General features: G+C 38.4%; 2 protein-coding genes across 2 annotated transcripts; both read left to right on the forward strand.

The window, feature by feature from the left end:
• Positions 1-3,292: 3,292 nt before the first annotated feature.
• Positions 3,293-4,798, forward strand: LOC104857896 (hemoglobin subunit epsilon-1). The gene is made up of 3 exons (XM_010617963.2): positions 3,293-3,410; positions 3,515-3,737; positions 4,670-4,798. Exons 1-3 carry the CDS (start codon positions 3,319-3,321, stop codon positions 4,796-4,798), a joined length of 444 nt encoding a protein of 147 aa, XP_010616265.1. The 5' UTR covers positions 3,293-3,318.
• Positions 4,799-9,169: 4,371 nt separating this feature from the next.
• On the forward strand, positions 9,170-10,595 carry LOC104857894 (hemoglobin subunit gamma). Its single transcript, XM_010617962.1, has 3 exons — positions 9,170-9,264; positions 9,388-9,610; positions 10,467-10,595. The coding sequence occupies exons 1-3, from the start codon at positions 9,173-9,175 to the stop codon at positions 10,593-10,595; spliced, it is 444 nt and encodes a 147-aa protein (XP_010616264.1). The 5' UTR covers positions 9,170-9,172.
• Positions 10,596-17,686: the final 7,091 nt, after the last annotated feature.

Genomic DNA, 17,686 nt, shown 5'->3' on the forward strand with positions numbered 1-17,686 from the left:
AAATCTAGCCCAGAACTTAGAAAACTAAAAATATTATAGGAACCCCTCAGAGGCAGAATTTGTCTTCATTAAATTTAGGGTTTACAAAAAGCTTTTTTGCTGTCACTAAATGTCTTAAGACATACAGAGCTTTAATTTGATTAATTTTTTTTGGCCATAAATGAATATTCTTATTTTTTCAGGCTGTTTACTCCTTCTGATTAGTCCTCAACAGCCATGCCACTTATCTTAGTAAACTTTGGGGTTTTAATCCAGAGAAAAAGGGACAGTACCCATTTATTGTTGAGAGGAGAAAGAAATGAAATGTTTAAAAAGGGAACAGCTGAGAAAGTTTAGCTTGTGTGGACAAACACCCAAACAATGATGAAAATGCACTCACCCTGGCTTTGGAGCCAAAATTCTTCATCCATACCCTGAACCAGACTTGCTGCCTTTAAAATATGTGCCCTTTCCTGAAGTCCTTCCCATCAGCCTTTAGCAACAGGGGAGCATTCCCTGCTTGGAAACCAGGTCAAATCCCCTTGGCCATGAGTAGAGAGATTTGGGTCCTGCAACTGGCTCTGATAGAGGAGGTGGAGGATCAACCCTACAATCAAAGTGAGAGATGATTGTCATCCACACTGTAGGTTGGGAGGAAATAGGGGACAGGGACAGGGACAGGCCTCTTTCCTGAACTCTTGGACTTGAAAGGCCTGACCCTTATACCATGAGCTTTGACAGCTTCTGATTCAGACACCTAAATTCTGAGGAAAGAGTTACAGTATTCACACTGTGGGTCCAGAGAAATTTTGCCTTGAAAAGCCAGGCTTTATTCCACTGACTCTTATTAATCCAGGAGCTGCTCTTCCCAGAATTTAAGCTGCTTTTTGTCTATTCATTGGTCTTCTACTTCAGGGATCAAATGTTTTCTCTTCTGACCAAGATTCCTTTCTTTCTCAGCTGTACATTCTAGGCCAGTAGGACTTACCTTGTGGTCTGCAGAACACTAAACAGGTTAGTCAGATTTATGGGGCAAAAAGTCTCTTCTTATTTTTACTAATCTTTAACTGAAATTTAGCATCCACATTGTTCCATATTTTATTCGATCCCTGGTACCAAAAAAAAAAATATATATATATATATATATAATATGATGACACTCATCATTGGGAATATGTACCTTTACATGCTATATCTTTGTTCTATTTTTTTTCACCATTCCCCTGCTCTCCTTTGCACCTTTTCATCCTCCCCTATTTACAAAGACTTTATTTCTGTTTTTTTTCTTTTCTTGTGACAAAGTAGTAGCTATAAAGAGAAGTCACAGTTTTTTTAATATTATTCTACAGCTTTTGCTGTTGTCTTTAAATAGCTTTGGTAATTATTTTATTTGTTTGGAATAACAAGTTGTGGGACCATCACAAAATCGAATGCATTCATAGTGAAGCAAGTGTGATCCTATACCAATAAGTGGATGCTTTGGTGCTCGATAACTATATATACACACATTTTGGTACCAGGGATTGAACTTAGGACCCTGCACTTCTGGGGCAGGAGGCTTGATAACTATATTTTAAAAGAACTAGCTCCTTGTCAATCTTGTGTATATTATTTTATATATTGACAAATAGGTTATTCAATAGTCATCAGTCCATCAAATCAGTCTGTGAGGTAAAAATAAATAAATAAATAGCATAATATTGCCTTGATTTTGTCTGTGTTACATACTGGTTGTTAATTTGGAAAAAGTCATTAAATCAGATATAAACTTCTAGAACCACAGAAGAAATGCAAGGGAAACATTTTCATGTGCTAGAAGTGTTTGTGTCACACCATAAGAAATTAGCAAACTATCACAGCATGGATATATTACAAAAAAAGTGTAAACTTGGAAAATAGAGACATGAGAAAAAGAGTCATATTACTAAATGGCAGCATCACCTAGAGCACCAGAATAAAAGGAGAACGACAAAAATAAAAAAGCCAAATAAAAACTAAAAACGAAAAAAACCCCAAACACTGTAGCAGAAAAACCTTCCATGTCTGGCAGAGGAAAAGGAAATGTAGAAGAGTGAAAGGATAGAAATAATAGAGAGCGAACTAGAAAGAAATAGAAACAGGGAAGGGATGGTGATAGAAGGGAAATTTTCTGGACTTAGCAAAGCTTGAGTTTGTGTAACTGTTTCCCTTACTCCTCAGTCATTAATCTCTCATCCTGATATTTGAATAACTTCTATGAGCTTTGTTCCTTCATTTTTAAACATTTGGGCAATAGCGACTATATTACTAGAAATAGATTAAGTTAAAAATATAGAAAATATTCTTCACAAATATAGTTGGAATTGAATACACATAAACATAGGCTTCGCATTTTAGCTCTACTACATGAGTTAGAAAGCCACCACAACATGTCAAAGACACTAGAAGAATTCCAATCTCTTGCATTTATGAGTACAACAAATACTAAAAATACCCCAAGTTCAATCATGATTAACATATCTATTAACTTGTTCTTCATTTTGATCACAAATCTTGGTATAAAATAGTCTCAGCTTCCTCAGGAAAGACAGAAAAGCACATAAGACAGCTCAGAGCAACACCCCATAAGTAGCCAATTACTTGCCATAAAGAAATGGACAAAAAGATTCTCTAAAAGCATAGGATGTGATGTTCTGTCTTCTCTCTCTAGGAAATCTTCCTCTGGCATTTACTTTGGAATCGAGGCCTTAGTTCCACTGAAAAACACTTAGTACTGTGTTCTACTTCAAGAAATAACTGTGTGCAATTCCTGTTTTCCTGAAAAAAGATATAGCAGGTTCAGTCATAAGCCAGTCCTCAAGACTGTGAGAACTTAAAGAGAATATATTTCAACAGCATTAAACTCATTAGTTCTTGATGTTATTTTTTTCATGAAACCCAAATGTTAAACTTGTTTGGATTGGAACTATTTTCCTATCTTGAAATTAGCTCTTCTGTACTTGGAAAAGGAGAGCGGGATAGATGGATGTAATACTGGCAGATTCAGTGGGGATAGAAGAGAGTGAAAGGAGAGAATAACTAAAGGATTGTGTTGTAATTGGAGGAGGAGCCAAAAAAGTAAGGATGTCTGAGGATCCAGGACACATTATCATAAGCTCAGTGTGCATTTTTTGCTGCCGGCCTTCCTCTGACCTGGCCACACCCATAAGGGACACAGTTCAGCTTGACCAATGACTTCAGGGTAAAGAAGGGGCCAGAACTTCACCCGTGAAGAATAAAAGGAGACAACTTCCAGCAGCAGCAGCACATACCTGCTGCTGACACTTCTGTGATCACTAGCAAGCTCCCGGACCTGACATCATGGTGCATTTTACTTCTGAGGAAAAGAGCATCGTCAGTGCCCTGTGGGGCAAGGTGAATGTGGAGGAGATGGGAGGTGAAACCTTGGGCAGGTAAGCACAGCTTCTCCATGCATGAAACTGAGCCTGGAAATTGTCTGGGAAATTCCTCAAGATTTTGAATGTCTCTGATTTTCTGTTACTACCCTATCTCATAGGCTCCTCGTTGTCTACCCCTGGACTCAAAGATTCTTTGACAGCTTTGGCAACTTGTCTTCTCCCTCTGCCATCATGGGCAACCCCAAGGTCAAGGCCCATGGCAAGAAGGTGCTGACCTCCTTTGGAGAGGCCATTAAGAACCTGGACAACCTCAAGGGCACTTTTGCTAAGCTGAGTGAGCTGCACTGTGACAAGCTGCATGTGGATCCCGAGAACTTCAGGGTGAGTTTAGGAAAAGTTCATATGCATTTATGGTGTTTTGCTCAGGGACAATAATAGAAACTGACACTGTGGTTGGAAATGGCAGCAAAGATCTCAGAAATCTTGGTCTAGCTTGACATTAGGTGGATAGATGTCTTATGGGCATAACCAAATCCAACTTGGTTCACAAAGGTGACAGAATGGGTAATTAGAAACCCTGAATTTGCTTTTCATAAAATCTTATCAGAACTGGATGTGTTTATCCTGAGGAATAATGTTAGAGTAAAGAAGATTTGGCAAGGAGAACTAAAATTTGGCTTTTGGTAGATATATACTTATTTTAGTTTTTTTGTTTGTTTGTTTGTTTTTTGTTTTTTTGGTACCAGGGATCAAACTCGGGACCTTATGCTTGCGAGGCAGGCAGCAGAACCACTGAGCTAAATCCCCAGCCCCCATACTTATTTTAAGGGAGGAGAAATGCTTGATTTTATGTGTGTCCTAATTGTAGAAATTTAGATATAGCTTTTGGAACAATTTGAAAAGAAGATTTTTGTCAACATAAAACGAGTTCTCTAAAATCTCTTAAATTTCATTGGAGTATTTTGACCAAATAAATGCTTGTTCCATATTCAGTGAGATATTTTAAACCGCCACTGAGAGCCCCTTTACAACAAAAATCGTATTTATTGAAATTAAACAATTGTTGAATGAGAAGGAAAGGAGCACAAGAGAATAAGAATGGTAAAATGAGCAGAAAGTAAAGAGAAAGACAGGCAGAATGTTAAGAGGGGGGTCATGAATGAAACTGAACCTAAGCTCTGAGAGATGATTGGACAGGAAGTCTGGTGTTGCATTTGTCCGTGAGTGTGGGTATGAAGCCATTTCTTCTCCCTGCAAATTCTTGCAAATTCTTCTACTCAACATGTTGGCGTGCTGTTTTGTTTCACCCACAGCTCCTGGGTAACGTGCTTGTGATCGTTCTGGCTACTCACTTTGGCAAGGAATTTACCCCTGATGTGCAGTCTGCCTGGCAAAAACTGGTGTCTGGTGTTGCCATTGCTCTGGCCCACAAGTACCACTGAGTCCTCTTTCCAGTCCACCAGTGTTCCTGTGTGCCCCAATATCCTTCTCCTGCACATGGGGACCTGGCCTGGCCTTGAAAGTACAGCTTCTATTCAATAAAAACATTCTTTTCAGTAATTAAAAATTGGTATTTTGTCTTCTCTGTCTTTTACACTTGTGTTGAAGTAAAAGGATTCATGGATTGAAGGGTGGGTTGCAATATAGGAAGAAATGAAAGCTTCTTTGAGAAGCATGTAGGGTACTCATCAAAGATATTTGTCAGTGGGAGATTAAGGGGGCCAAGATGGGAGAAGTTCTGTAAAGAGCAAGGGTTAGTTAAAAGGGCAAGGACCTGTGGGGCAGTGTGGCAAAAATTACTGCAGAGAGGAAAAAGGAAGTAGTAAGTGGTAACTGAGAACACAAAGATGTAGTCCATGCCAAATTTCCTTAAAAGTAAAAAGAAAAATCTTTGGCGGGATCCAAGTTCTGAACAAATATTACTAATTTAATCTATTCTAATGTACATCTTGAAGCAGCTAACTTGTCCTGTCGTTTGGGATTGATTTGGAGATAAAAGGATGAGTTAAGGGGCAGCTAGGAGTTTTCCAGAAAAAGTCCGCATGATTCAACAATAGCTTGATCTTTTCCCAAGGGTCCTTTTGTCTTAATCAGGAGCCAAAGATAAGACACATGGAATCACTGTGCATTACCTTCTGGCAGAGTGTAGCATGCACTAAAATGGAGTTAGAATACAAGTAATAACGTTTTTGGAGGGGTGGATCAAAGCTTTATGTAGGAGAGAAAAGTCTATATGAATAATAACAAGGTTCATAATCTAAAACCAATGAGCTTGGATGTGGTGACCTGCACATAGCTGCTTCTCTGGAAGGCGGGAGACTTAACACAGGTGCAGTATTAGCAAACAGTGAAGGACTTGACTACAAAAATGAATGCCATTACTATGCTATCAGAATAGAAAACAATAAATATTCTTAGACTGTTATGTGACTCAAAAATATATTTTTTTGGAAAAGCAATGTTCTTATGCCTGCATATTGCATAGAAGTGCAGTTAGAAGACATCTCTGCAAACAAGTTTGAAAGTCAAAGTAAAGGAAGACCTCCCCATGAGGTACAGAGTTCCATTCACCGAAGGAACATCGTGGAAAGGAAATATTTTAAATTTGTACAGATTAGATGTGGGTGATGACTCAAAGAGAAAAGTAATGGTTACAACCCAAGAAAAGCAGTGAGGTCTGCAAAACGGAGGTGGACAAATGTAGAGTGAGTGGTTGGAACAAAGGAGGAAGTGGCAGGTGAGGGTAAGCAACCAGTCTGAGGGAATAAGATGGGGCGAGGCCGTGCACTGGCCTTGGGACCCTCACACTACGTATTAACTGAAGCACCAGAGGGAGTGCTAGCTGGATTGCTCAGTCTTCACCCGAGGCCTGAGTCAAACTCTCCTATCAAGCACTGAGACCTCTACACTACAAGTGAGCATGGGACATCTTGGCAAATAGAGCTCTATTAGAGATTCATTTTCTCCATACACTGATCAAAAATTTTTTTTCGTGAATTTAATTTGGTTTGATGTTTTCATGATAGGATTGATAGACCAGTGATCATTGTAGTTTCAGGCAATCAACAATACTGGTCTCTCTGAGCTATGCAGTTTTAAAAATATGTCTCCAAACAGAATAAATAGGGGAGATACATATTGCACCAAATCTTCTCATGTAGTCAGTTCATTAAAAACTGGGAGTCACATCCATTGTTAATTGATCTTTTTCTCTTGTTCTTGCATCCAGATATTGTTCTGGCCCTGCAAAGAAGCAAACTATTGTCTGGCATGGAGTATCAAGAAGTCATGATATTACCAGTTCAACACAACATCACTAGAAAGAATTCATAACTTACACACATGAATCTACACAGCTACACAAGTCTAGGTGAGTCAGGGGTTTTAACAGTTGAAAGGATAACTAATTCTTGCTGATAGACAACAAACGTCACCTCAAAATAAAGTGATAAACAGTGTCATTTTGGACTAGTAGTCAGATAAGAGAGCAAAGTGTTTGAAGTGTCATTACTAGGATTGTAATTTTTTTCAGCACTTTCTCACTCTCTACCACTAAAGAAAAGCTCTTTGTGCCACAATATTTCCTGCCATTTTTAACTATATCGTTATGTATCATTCTCAGTGGGACTTTATTTATTTTTCTAACACACCAAAAATTTATTTTTTCTCACTTCAGAGTTCTGAACTTGCCATTCCAACTTCTAATTATTTCCTCCCTACATTTTTCCCATAGAAAATTATTATTCGTTATTGTAGTCCCAGATCAAAGCCTTGCTCCCTAGAGGGACCCTTCTAAACCAAACCATGCTCCATTTTATGGTGTGTTCAGATAGTAATTTCCTTTATAGTAAATAATATCTAAAGTTATTTTGTTGATTAGTTTTATTTATTCGTTTTGTGTCTTTCATCCTCTAAATTATAAAGCTTCAGAGAAAGACTTTATGACGTGATTCATGTATCTTACATCCTCAGATTTTATAAAATCATGACAGTTATTAAACAAATAGTTGTTCAATGTAGATTTCAAAACACATGGCAATGAATGCTCTAAAACACACAAAAGCCTATTGTGAGAAATCACTTTATACATGAGGATTTAGGCAATGACAAAGTAATTACAGGGGGAAAATTGAGGGTAAAAATAGCTATGAACATGGAGAATTCAAGAAGCTGTTGGAAGATATTGCCAAAGGTGTGTAAGGAGGCAGTGGCTACTGATAACTTTTGAATCACTATTTTAATATTGGGAAGAATAGGTAAGTTGCTTGTAGAGAGGAGAGGTCAGAAATATCCCTCAGGCTGACTAGGGGTAATTGAAATGCACAGGTTAAGATAGTTGGTGACTTAGATACCAGCTTCTGAGTCGTTCTTCAAGGCCAGGCATCACTGGACTCTCAGATGTGGCCAGTTACACCTGCACACATCCATCCCACCTCAGAGGAAATCTACCCTGGATTTCTCTCAGGTTCCAGCCTAGTGAAACTCTCATCTATTCTTCTACTAAGAGAAGTTGCAAATTACTATTGTAAAACTGGTATCTTAACAAGTCCCCTCTTATGATCTTTTAATTAGCTTATACATAAACAAAAATAGGGTTTACATGCAAATAGAGAGACTGGAAGGATTTCACCAATGTTATTAATTTCAGTCCACTTGAAAGGTTAGGGGATCAACTAATTTGAAAATAAAGCTCCTCTTTAACAAAAGACGTAAAATACTTTTATGTGCCTTTTTGAAAATAGTCAAGCCAGACTTCTAAAATTTCAGGCATCATGATCTAGCAAAGTTACTTTCAGGAAAGAAAGTAAGCTATCTTCCTACCATGTTGAGCATGATATGTCAGAAACAGAACTGAGCTAGAGATAAAGTTGTCTAAAGAGAAAGTACAGGAGGTGCTTCCTGAAGTCATGCCTTAGAATAACACGGGCTGAAATGATTTGAAAGAGGAATCAATCAAACTCACAGTACTTACCACGGTACTTCCTCAGCTGACCTCATTGCATGAGAGAATTATAACCAAACCCTGGACCACCAAGAGCACACACTAATGCAGTGGGCTTATCTAGTGCCTACATAAATACCTTGATATAGAGGCACATACTTCTGGTCAGATAAAATGTTTTATTTTAAACAGGGATACTAAGGCAAGACTTTTTAGTTCTTTATTATGTTACATAACGTTAATCTATTCCTGTATTAATCTATTCTGATGCTTTATGGGATTTTTCTCAGGAATTGTGAGCTAGAGATATTATCCTGCAAACTCATAGAAAAAATATTTAGGAAACCACTTCTCTTGGAAACCACTTTTATCCAAATGAGATTCATCATTGTTCCATCAGAGATGTTGAGACTTGTGCCTAGAGCAAATCTCATAATCCCGGTGTTTTCCACATCTTGGCTGTGTTTTGTGTTTTATCACTCTGAGGCTAGAGACAAAAACGTAGGGAAGGCTGGAAAGGATGTCATGGAGTATCCTGTGAGGAGGAGAAGGAAACTGGCTTTAATGAAAAAATAAATAAAGACAAAATTGAGATAATTGACGTGAAGCTATAATGTAAAATTGCTATTAAAAACTTCAAAGGCAGAGTCCTCTTTACAGGGCCTCCTGGACACTGTCTCAGTGTGAATATCTGAATAAACTCTTCCCTACCTCAGCCCCAGCCCAGACCTGACCAGCCTTGCCTGGACCAATAGCCTCAGATTATCTGGTGAGCAGAGGGTCAAGGATGAAGAATAAAAGATCATGCCTTCCAGCAGTTTCATGGACTTGATTCTGAAACCTGGGCTGTCAACAAACTCTGAGACCAGACACCATGGTTCATTTCACAGCTGAGGATGAAGCTGCTATCTCAAGTGTATGGAGAAAGGTGAATGTGGAAGAGGCTGGAGGAGAAACTCTGGGAAGGTAGGTTCTGGAGGCCAAGACAAGGGATGGAAGGAAGGAAACTGTGGCTGGCAGAGATCCAGACCTCTTCTCTGTATTTTTGACACATTCTGACTTCCCAATTATTATTGTTCCATCTCACAGGCTCCTTGTGGTCTACCCTTGGACCCAGAGGTTCTTTGACAACTTTGGAAATCTGTCCTCTGCCTCTGCCATCATGGGCAACCCCAAGGTCAAGGCCCATGGTAAGAAGGTGTTGAGTTCTTTGGGACAAGCTCTAAAGAACATAGATGATCTGAAGAGCATCTTTGCCCAGCTAAGTGAGCTGCGCTGTGACAAGCTGCATGTGGACCCTGAAAACTTCAAGGTGAGTCGAGGAGGGGCTTGAGATGGGGAAACGTAGGTAAAGAAACAGTGATTTGAGCATAACTGGGGTCACCTGCAGGGTGTGGGATATTCGGAAATAGTAAGACAGGGGGTAAAGAAACTGCAGAGAATCAGCCTAGTTGAGTAATGCACCTGGGATTACAGTAGGTGTCTAGAAGTTTAGAGAGACTAGTCCATACTCTCCTGGTATTGAAGGGAGACTTGTGCAGAGATGAGGAAATTTGGTTGGATTAATTAAACTATATAGTCTTTGTAGAAGGAACTTTTCTAAGAGTAAAGTTTATGTAGAAATAACTGTTTTTTCCTCTTATTAAATTTAAAATTCTTCTGGAGGCAGAAGCTACCTGGCCACAGATAAGGTCCACTGAAATAGGCATGTGTTGACTCAGTAAGATGGAAACAAAGTGGCCAAATATTGCTGAGACTATTCTTATATTGGCCTAATGCTTGTGTAAAGTTTCTGATACCAAATTTACATTCTACAATTCTAGAACAGGGGCAATATGTCTTTAATATAGGCAAACAAGTGGAGCATGTTTGGAATTGTGAGTTTTATTTTGGTCAGCCCCCACAAAAAGCAGAGGGATTTTGGTGATAAGAAGATACACCAATTTAAATCATGTTACAGATATTTAAATTTCAAGATTTAAATCATGATCAGGACTGCAAGGCTAGCAAACTACCAGTGTTTAAGGGTTGGGCAACATCTCAGCTGCTGAGTAAAGCTGATACCAACTTGATTGTGAGTGGGAGCTGTGTTTTCAGATATCTGGAGACCAGCCTAGAGCTCTTTATTCACCATGTGCTTATATCTATTGTCCCTTTCCAAATGACAGCTCTTGGGAAATGTACTACTGATTGTCCTGGCAAAACATGCTGGTGAGGAATTCAATCCCGAGGTACAGGCAGCCTGGCAGAAGCTGATGGCTGGAGTGGCCAATGCCCTGGCCTACAAGTATCATTGAATCCTCTGACCAGAGTGAAGAGTTTTAGGGGACAATTCCTCAAATAATAAAGAAAATAATAAAAATATTCTGCTATTAAAACATATGTGATTGTCTTCAGTTCTTTATCCATGTACTTTTAAATATGTAAACCCAAAAGATTTTATGCTGAGGGTTGTGTGTGCGTGTGTGTGCACGCGCATGTGTAGGTGTGTGTGTGTGATGAATGAATGTTCTCTGTTTGTTGTTGTATGAAATAAGGCAATACATGATGTGCATAGAGGAGCTCTTCCAGGGGAAGAAAAAGGTGCAGGAGGGTTTTTGTTTGAAGGAAGGGTTCTGTGGGACAAGGAGTCTCAGAATATGTAGATGATGGGAAGAGGACTTCAGAGAAGACCTCAAGCTGGTTGGAGGCAGAGTAACAAGAATGGGGCTCAGTGGAGAAAAATTATTCCAGTCCTTAGGAGCTGAAGGTCCAGACTGGGATTGTGACATTCTATTTAGGCAAGAGAATTTCTAGGAGCACCTAGATTTTCACAACCTTTATGAGGCTAGATTGAGGATTGATAGAGTTAATGGTCAGAACAAAGGATATGTCTTTTCTAAGTCCTTTTCACAGAAATGGTATTCTTTTTACTTAGTAACTTTATGCATTAAGGTTTGATGTGTGCCTTAAGTTTAAATTGGTATCATGACCTCAGGAAATACAGTGTCCAAGTGTGCAGAGTGATTGCAAAGTGTCAAGAAACAGGCTTCATTATAAACTTCTGGGAGACATAGGGATATTTGTAAGGAAATGAACCAACGAAAGGTTAAAAGACAACAACAGCATGCCATGTCTGACCAATGTGCCAGCAATGGGATTTTGAAAGGAAATGGGAAGAATCTGTACAGATTAACTGTGAAGGCAGATTCACTAGTCCTCGGGTGATAAATTAATCCACATTTATAAGCAAGAGTGGAAGGTAACCTCCAGGAAATTTAGATTATCTTCCTTGTAGGTGCTCATAGGGTAGGGATCATGCTAAGTTCAGTGAACTAATTTCTATGGTTTAAATGCCTTGGAATAAATCCACACTCAACTCTCACCACCAACACACAAATAATAGGCCTGAACCCATCTTTCTAATTCTGATTCCTTTCATTTCCTTCACATATTTTCATTGACCTCTTAATGTTTTTATATGTAAGGAAATGCCAAAGTTTTAATGTTTGTTGGATTTTTTAAATTTCTTCTTTTTCCCCCAAGTCTCGGAATTCTGTATTTGCCTTTTCTGTTTTTATGAACTTGCTCTCCAAATACTTGTGACTGTATCCATCTTGTCTTGAAGTCACTTCCAATGTGACTACTTTTATTACATCCATACAATGTTGCTTTTCTAATCACTTGCTACCACATCATTATTTGTATTTTCTTCCTGTCTAAAATCCACTTATTTGTTTAATTGTTTCTGGTGGGCTCTTCAACAGATAAAGCCACATAAGGTGTCTATCTTGTTCACTAATCATTCCCAGTGTTTTAAACAACATATGACGTGATGACCCTTGGATGTTTTTGAATATATATGAATGAATGTTTGGGAAACTATTAGATAATTGTGAGGGTGCTCTAGTATTGATGTGATAAAGGTCCAGATGTCAATAGAAACAGTGAACAAGGAAATAAATTGGATGAGTGGAACAATCAGGAACAAGAAAGCATCAGAAAAGTCCTGGAAGGTGAAGTAACTACAGTAATCACTGTCTGGTTGCTAGAAAGATGGGCAGGTCATTCACTGACATGCAGAGTTTAAATGTTCCTGAGTCAGGAGGAAGGGGTGATGGCAAACACATACGGTGTCAGACATGAGCATTTGGGAACATTACAGGACAGGTACTCTGAGCAGAATTTTCAAGTCAATTCCCCTAATGAGTTTAGGACTCCTTGCTGTATAATGGTGTCTTCTTTCCAGTTCATTAACCTCTGGTTTTAAAATGAGTCCTTTTGGACTCTTCTTTTCTTTATATTTCTGTACAAAGCTCAAAATATTCTTTTTAATGTCTCCACTAAAATATAGCTTGTACCAATGCAACTTGAGACTGAGAGCTTAGATATTTCCATTTGTCATGATCAACCAGATCCTGGTACCTTACCAATTGTATTCAATATTTTCCATTTATTTTCAAATATGAATGAATCAACATCTCACACTATTTAAAGTAGAAAGAAATAATTTCTTTCCTAATAGAAGAGATTTGGGTGTAATATGTTGGATCTAAATATTACAGCACAATATTTCTGTAAATATACACAGAGCTCACTCACTAAACTGTAGTTTTGTAAGAATTTGTCCCATGGAGAAACAACAAAATCAGCGAAATCTAGGAACAACAGGCTCAGGAAGAAAATAATGAAATGATCCATCCCCTTCATGATTGGAAATGTTCACTGTATATTTCTATAATTGCCTGTTTCAAATAAGCAAGAATGAAGTGCCTGAGGTCATAGTAGTACTAGTGTGTGGAATACTGTCAGTGATGACTCTCTTGGGCTGACTAGATATGAAAAGGTTAAATCCTATAAAAGAAAGAGTATAGATCTAGTATAAATTAGATATATATCAGACTTTGTCATAGAATCTTATATTATTTTCTTCACTGGAAACATAAACACTCCCCATTTCCCTTAACAGCCAATTGAGTAGTCTCTGACATGAGTGGGCAGCGAGCTATGCGGTTTTGGCAACAGAGATTTACCCATGTAATAAAAGTGCACAGATTTTGCCCAGGTAGTGCATATACTAATAAAACTCACAAATAAAGAAGTAATGTTCACTTCTTGCCTAAATTACACAGTTCTTCACTTTTATGTATCCCAAACAATACTGGATTCAGATATTTTTTTCTTTTTCAGGGAGCTATAGAAACATGAGCCCCATCTAAGCTTTAGGAAAATTGGTAATCAAAAAATAGCTAAGGTTTCTCCAGTCTGTACTGCAGCAGAACATAGGGGGACAGCACATTACAGCACGGATTAAACCCACAAGAGATTTATGATTCTTAAACTTGCTAACTCTAATCCACACTTTCAGGTCAACTACAGGTGATTCTAGGAATAGTTATGGTAGGGGTATGAACACCATAGTAGAATTCAGGGGAGATGATAGAATCTCCTCCATAGGTTCATTAGCACTTTCAGAGATGAAAATGTCCATCTCCCAAAACATTCCTTGTTTAAATTCCATCATGGTGTCACAATCTACTCTTGAGCAATAGCCTCAAATTATTGGGATAAATAAAACCTAAAAGCAAGAGGTAAGGAATTAAAGGCTACACAGAGCCATCAGCACAGACCTTGTGGTCTATCTGTGATGATCAGTGAACTCCCATATTTGATACCATGCTACACTTTATTGTAAGGAGAGGGCTGTGGTTGCTGGAATGAGGTCCTGGTCACGTTGGCTGTGGAAGTCAGGGCAGGTGGAAGGGTACAAAGTATCCTTGAAAGAGGTAATAGTCAGGTTTCTTACATATTATGAGTTTCATCTGCCCTGTGACCATGACTGTAGCATAACTTCCTGGTACTCGGAGTCTGCTCCTGAGATTAGCAAGTCTTTAACAATTTCAGGAACCTGTTTCTCCTCTGGCTCTAAAATAATGAGCAGTAGTGAGTTGGCACAGAAAATGATGGAACAATGGTAGATGGAACTGAAACTCAGGCTAAACCCACTTCAAGATGGTAGTGTTTTGTTTCTTTCCAGTATTGGAGATCAAACTCGAGACAAGTAATGTTGTATGTTTGTGGGAGCATGGCCCTTCAAGTTGCTTAAACTATGGTCAAGAAAGAAATAGTTGTATGTATTTATGGTAAGGCCAAGTTGAGATCTGCTAAGGTACCATTTTATTTCCTTCTCTGCTCCCGCTCCAGCTCCCAGGTAATATGATATCGACTGTCTTGACAATCTCTTGGCAAAGACTTTACCCTACATAGGCAGACTCCCTAGCAGAAGCTGGCAACATCGTGGTGAATGCTTTGGCCCATAAGTACCACTGAGTTCCCTGTCCATTAGTTAATGCTTTGTGCAGAGGATCGTGTGTCCCAGAGTTCATCTTCTAAAGGTGTAATGGGGGACATGCTCTGCTTCCAAACTTATTTCCAATACTGCAAGCAGAGAATGAAAGCTTGAAAGTTATGCTCTATGGAGAATATCATTCTACCCAATCCTGGTGCTTAGCATTTATGTTGATTCAGCCCGAAGGAAGGAGTCCAATGAGAACGGAAATATTAGAAACTAGGAGTTTGAGAGGGAAGGAGAAGAGAATTTCATGATATTCTGCAGATAGTATCTTTAGAGGTATGAAACTTTTCTTTAGAAAAGTTAGAGGATTGTTGAAAATAGTTGAGTGTATGTTAGGGCTAGGGTAATGTTCCTATATATGTTTCTATGCATATAAACTCAGATATAACTCACTTGATGAAGTACACTTTTACTCAGTATAAGAAAAGTCTTTTGGTACTTGGGGACCAAACTCAGGACCTTGTGCTTGTGAGAAAGGCATGGTGCCACTGAGCAAAATCACCGGCCCTAAGAATTATGATTTTATGCCTGTAATGCACAGAAGATGCCCTGAAGTTTTCCTTTGTGTCCTGATATTATTAATAGGAAATCATTGTTAAGTCTGAGGAGTTGGGTGCTGTGGCTGACATTTCTACTCATTTCCTAGGCCTATGACTTGAAATACTTCTTGAAGCTTCATAAATTCATTTACAGATTTTCTTGCAGAGATATTTGTAGGAACTAAGTGAATTAATGGTTGTAAAGCCTTTATCATGCTGCCTGATACACAAGCAGTCTCCCTCCCTCTCCCTCCCTCCCTCTCTCTCTTCCCTGCATGTTTTTGTTTCTAATGGTAATGCTTTTATTCTCTATCTGAATTCATCATTACATATCTCTTATATGGCTATGTTTTTAGTTTTAATTTGCCTATGTAAATGACAGTTAGTATAGAAGACAATAGATCATAGGTGAAGATAAAAGGCCATTTGCTTGAGTAAAACACATGTTCAAAGGCTGAATATTACAGATCTAATTGATAGAAGAAAAAGTGGCCGCTCATCTAAAGCACGGGATGATGCAAAATTAAAGAGGCTAGTGGGAACACCAGATGAAGCAAAGAAAGAAGTTATTAAGGGCACAGATAAAAACATTCACAGACAAAACCATCCCCATCAATACAGAGAATTGGAGTTTCCACATGTGACTTTTAGTTCAGTGTCAGCTGTTAGCATTCATTCTGGGCGATTTCTTTCCCTCACTTTGCCCTTCTTATCTTATACTAATGGCTCTAAGTCTTCTTATAAATATCGTCTGAGCCAGAAAGATTTTTTTTTTAATTTCAGTTGAGTTGGAAGCCCTTTCTATAAACTTGGTTTCACCAATGGACTCTTCTCGATCATATAATTTTACATTTTTCCTACAAGTGAACTTACCTATTCATTGTGTATATACTGACATCACCAACTATTAAATTCTTTCAAGACAGGTACATTTTCACAAACTCTTATTTCCCTAATATCAAAGCACAATACCAACTAGGTGCAGGTGTGCTATACCACACCTATACTTCTGGAACTTTAAGAGGCAGAGAGGCAAGATTGCGGATTCAAGCTTAGTCTAAGCAATGTAGTGACTTAGCAGGATCTGTCTCAAGAGATGGGTACATGGATGGATAAGTAGATAAATGGCTGGGGATGTAGCTTAGTACAAAAACAAAACACCAGAGAAAAACTATAGTAGTACATATGATCTTGATGAGACAATTGACAATGTGAAATAGGAAGAAAAGAGCTAAAGAATGGGAAGAAAGGAGCTAAGGGTGTAGGGAAGGTGGGATGGGTAGGGGAAGGGTAATAAGGGAAAACAAAAACGTGAGATAAAGAAAAGATGGAAATAAAGTGTTTGTAGATGGGGAGGGGAGGAGGGGGTGAAGGGGGCCAGGGACAAGGGGAAAAAATGAGAACCAAGACCTGTCATGTAAAGGTACAAGATCCCAATGATGAATGTAACTGTACTGTATACCTGAAATGTACCAATAAACTCAATTAAAGCTGAAAAAAAAAAGAAAAGAAAAGAAAAGGGCTAAAGGTGTAGGGAAAGTGGGAAGGGTGGGGGAATGGTAATAAAGGAAAATAAAAAAAAATGAGAAAATGAAAAAATGGAAATAAAATGTTTGTAAATGGGGAGAGGAGGAGGTGGCAAAGGGAGGGCAGGGACAAGGGAAAAAAATGAGAACCAAGACCTGTCATGTAAAGGTACAAGATCCCAATGATGAATGTCTGTACTGTATAAAAAAAAGAAAAGAAAAGAAAAGGGCTAAAGGTGTAGGGAAAGTGGGAAGGGTGGGGGAATGGTAATAAAGGAAAATAAAAAAAAATGAGAAAATGAAAAAATGGAAATAAAATGTTTGTAAATGGGGAGAGGAGGAGGTGGCAAAGGGAGGGCAGGGACAAGGGAAAAAAATGAGAACCAAGACCTGTCATGTAAAGGTACAAGATCCCAATGATGAATGTAACTGTACTGTATACCTAAAATGTACCAATAAACTCAATGAGGAAGAAAAACCCACCAGAGTACTTAGTAAAATGTTTGTATTCTGTATACATTTGGAAATGAATGAATATAATAGGACAATATCAGACCTCTCTTTTCTACATTATGATTACTTAGATGTTTGGCTGCGTGCTAAGTGAGGGGATTTTGGTTCTAAAAGTGCTATGCAATATGTTAATATTTATAGGTCATGGTGTTCTTTCCTCTATTTCTATGCAATTGCTAACTTTTTCTTCTAATCCTCTGCACTATTTTAGTAAGGAAGTATATTGAACTGATAATGCATGCATATCATCACATATTATGTGCACATGTACACTTTTTCACATTAGTAATTCATATACTAATAAGGCACAGCATCAGAAATGAGGAGGTTTATCAGTTATGGTCATTTTCAGTTAATTGAATACAATTAGCTAGTTACACAAATGCTGGAATGCTCAAGGGATTAAACAGGAGACAGCGTGGTGACTCAGAGTTTAACAAAAAATTTCTTTCACCCATAGGCCAAGAAGGATAGAG

Source organism: Fukomys damarensis, unplaced genomic scaffold (assembly GCF_012274545.1).
Source record: "Fukomys damarensis isolate Sample0158 unplaced genomic scaffold, DMR_v1.0_HiC HiC_scaffold_16, whole genome shotgun sequence".
NCBI lineage: Eukaryota > Metazoa > Chordata > Mammalia > Rodentia > Bathyergidae > Fukomys > Fukomys damarensis.

What these genes read in the sequence shown, in the direction of transcription:
- LOC104857896 (XM_010617963.2), top strand. Translation starts at nt 3,319, where the DNA reads ATGGTGCATTTTACTTCTGAGGAAAAGAGCATCGTCAGTGCCCTGTGG. An exon ending in GGAGGTGAAACCTTGGGCAG is followed by an intron (nt 3,411 to 3,514) that starts GTAAGCACAGCT and finishes CCTATCTCATAG; the next exon opens with GCTCCTCGTTGTCTACCCCT. An exon ending in TGGATCCCGAGAACTTCAGG is followed by an intron (nt 3,738 to 4,669) that starts GTGAGTTTAGGA and finishes TTTCACCCACAG; the next exon opens with CTCCTGGGTAACGTGCTTGT.
- LOC104857894 (XM_010617962.1), top strand. Translation starts at nt 9,173, where the DNA reads ATGGTTCATTTCACAGCTGAGGATGAAGCTGCTATCTCAAGTGTATGG. An exon ending in GGAGGAGAAACTCTGGGAAG is followed by an intron (nt 9,265 to 9,387) that starts GTAGGTTCTGGA and finishes TCCATCTCACAG; the next exon opens with GCTCCTTGTGGTCTACCCTT. An exon ending in TGGACCCTGAAAACTTCAAG is followed by an intron (nt 9,611 to 10,466) that starts GTGAGTCGAGGA and finishes TCCAAATGACAG; the next exon opens with CTCTTGGGAAATGTACTACT.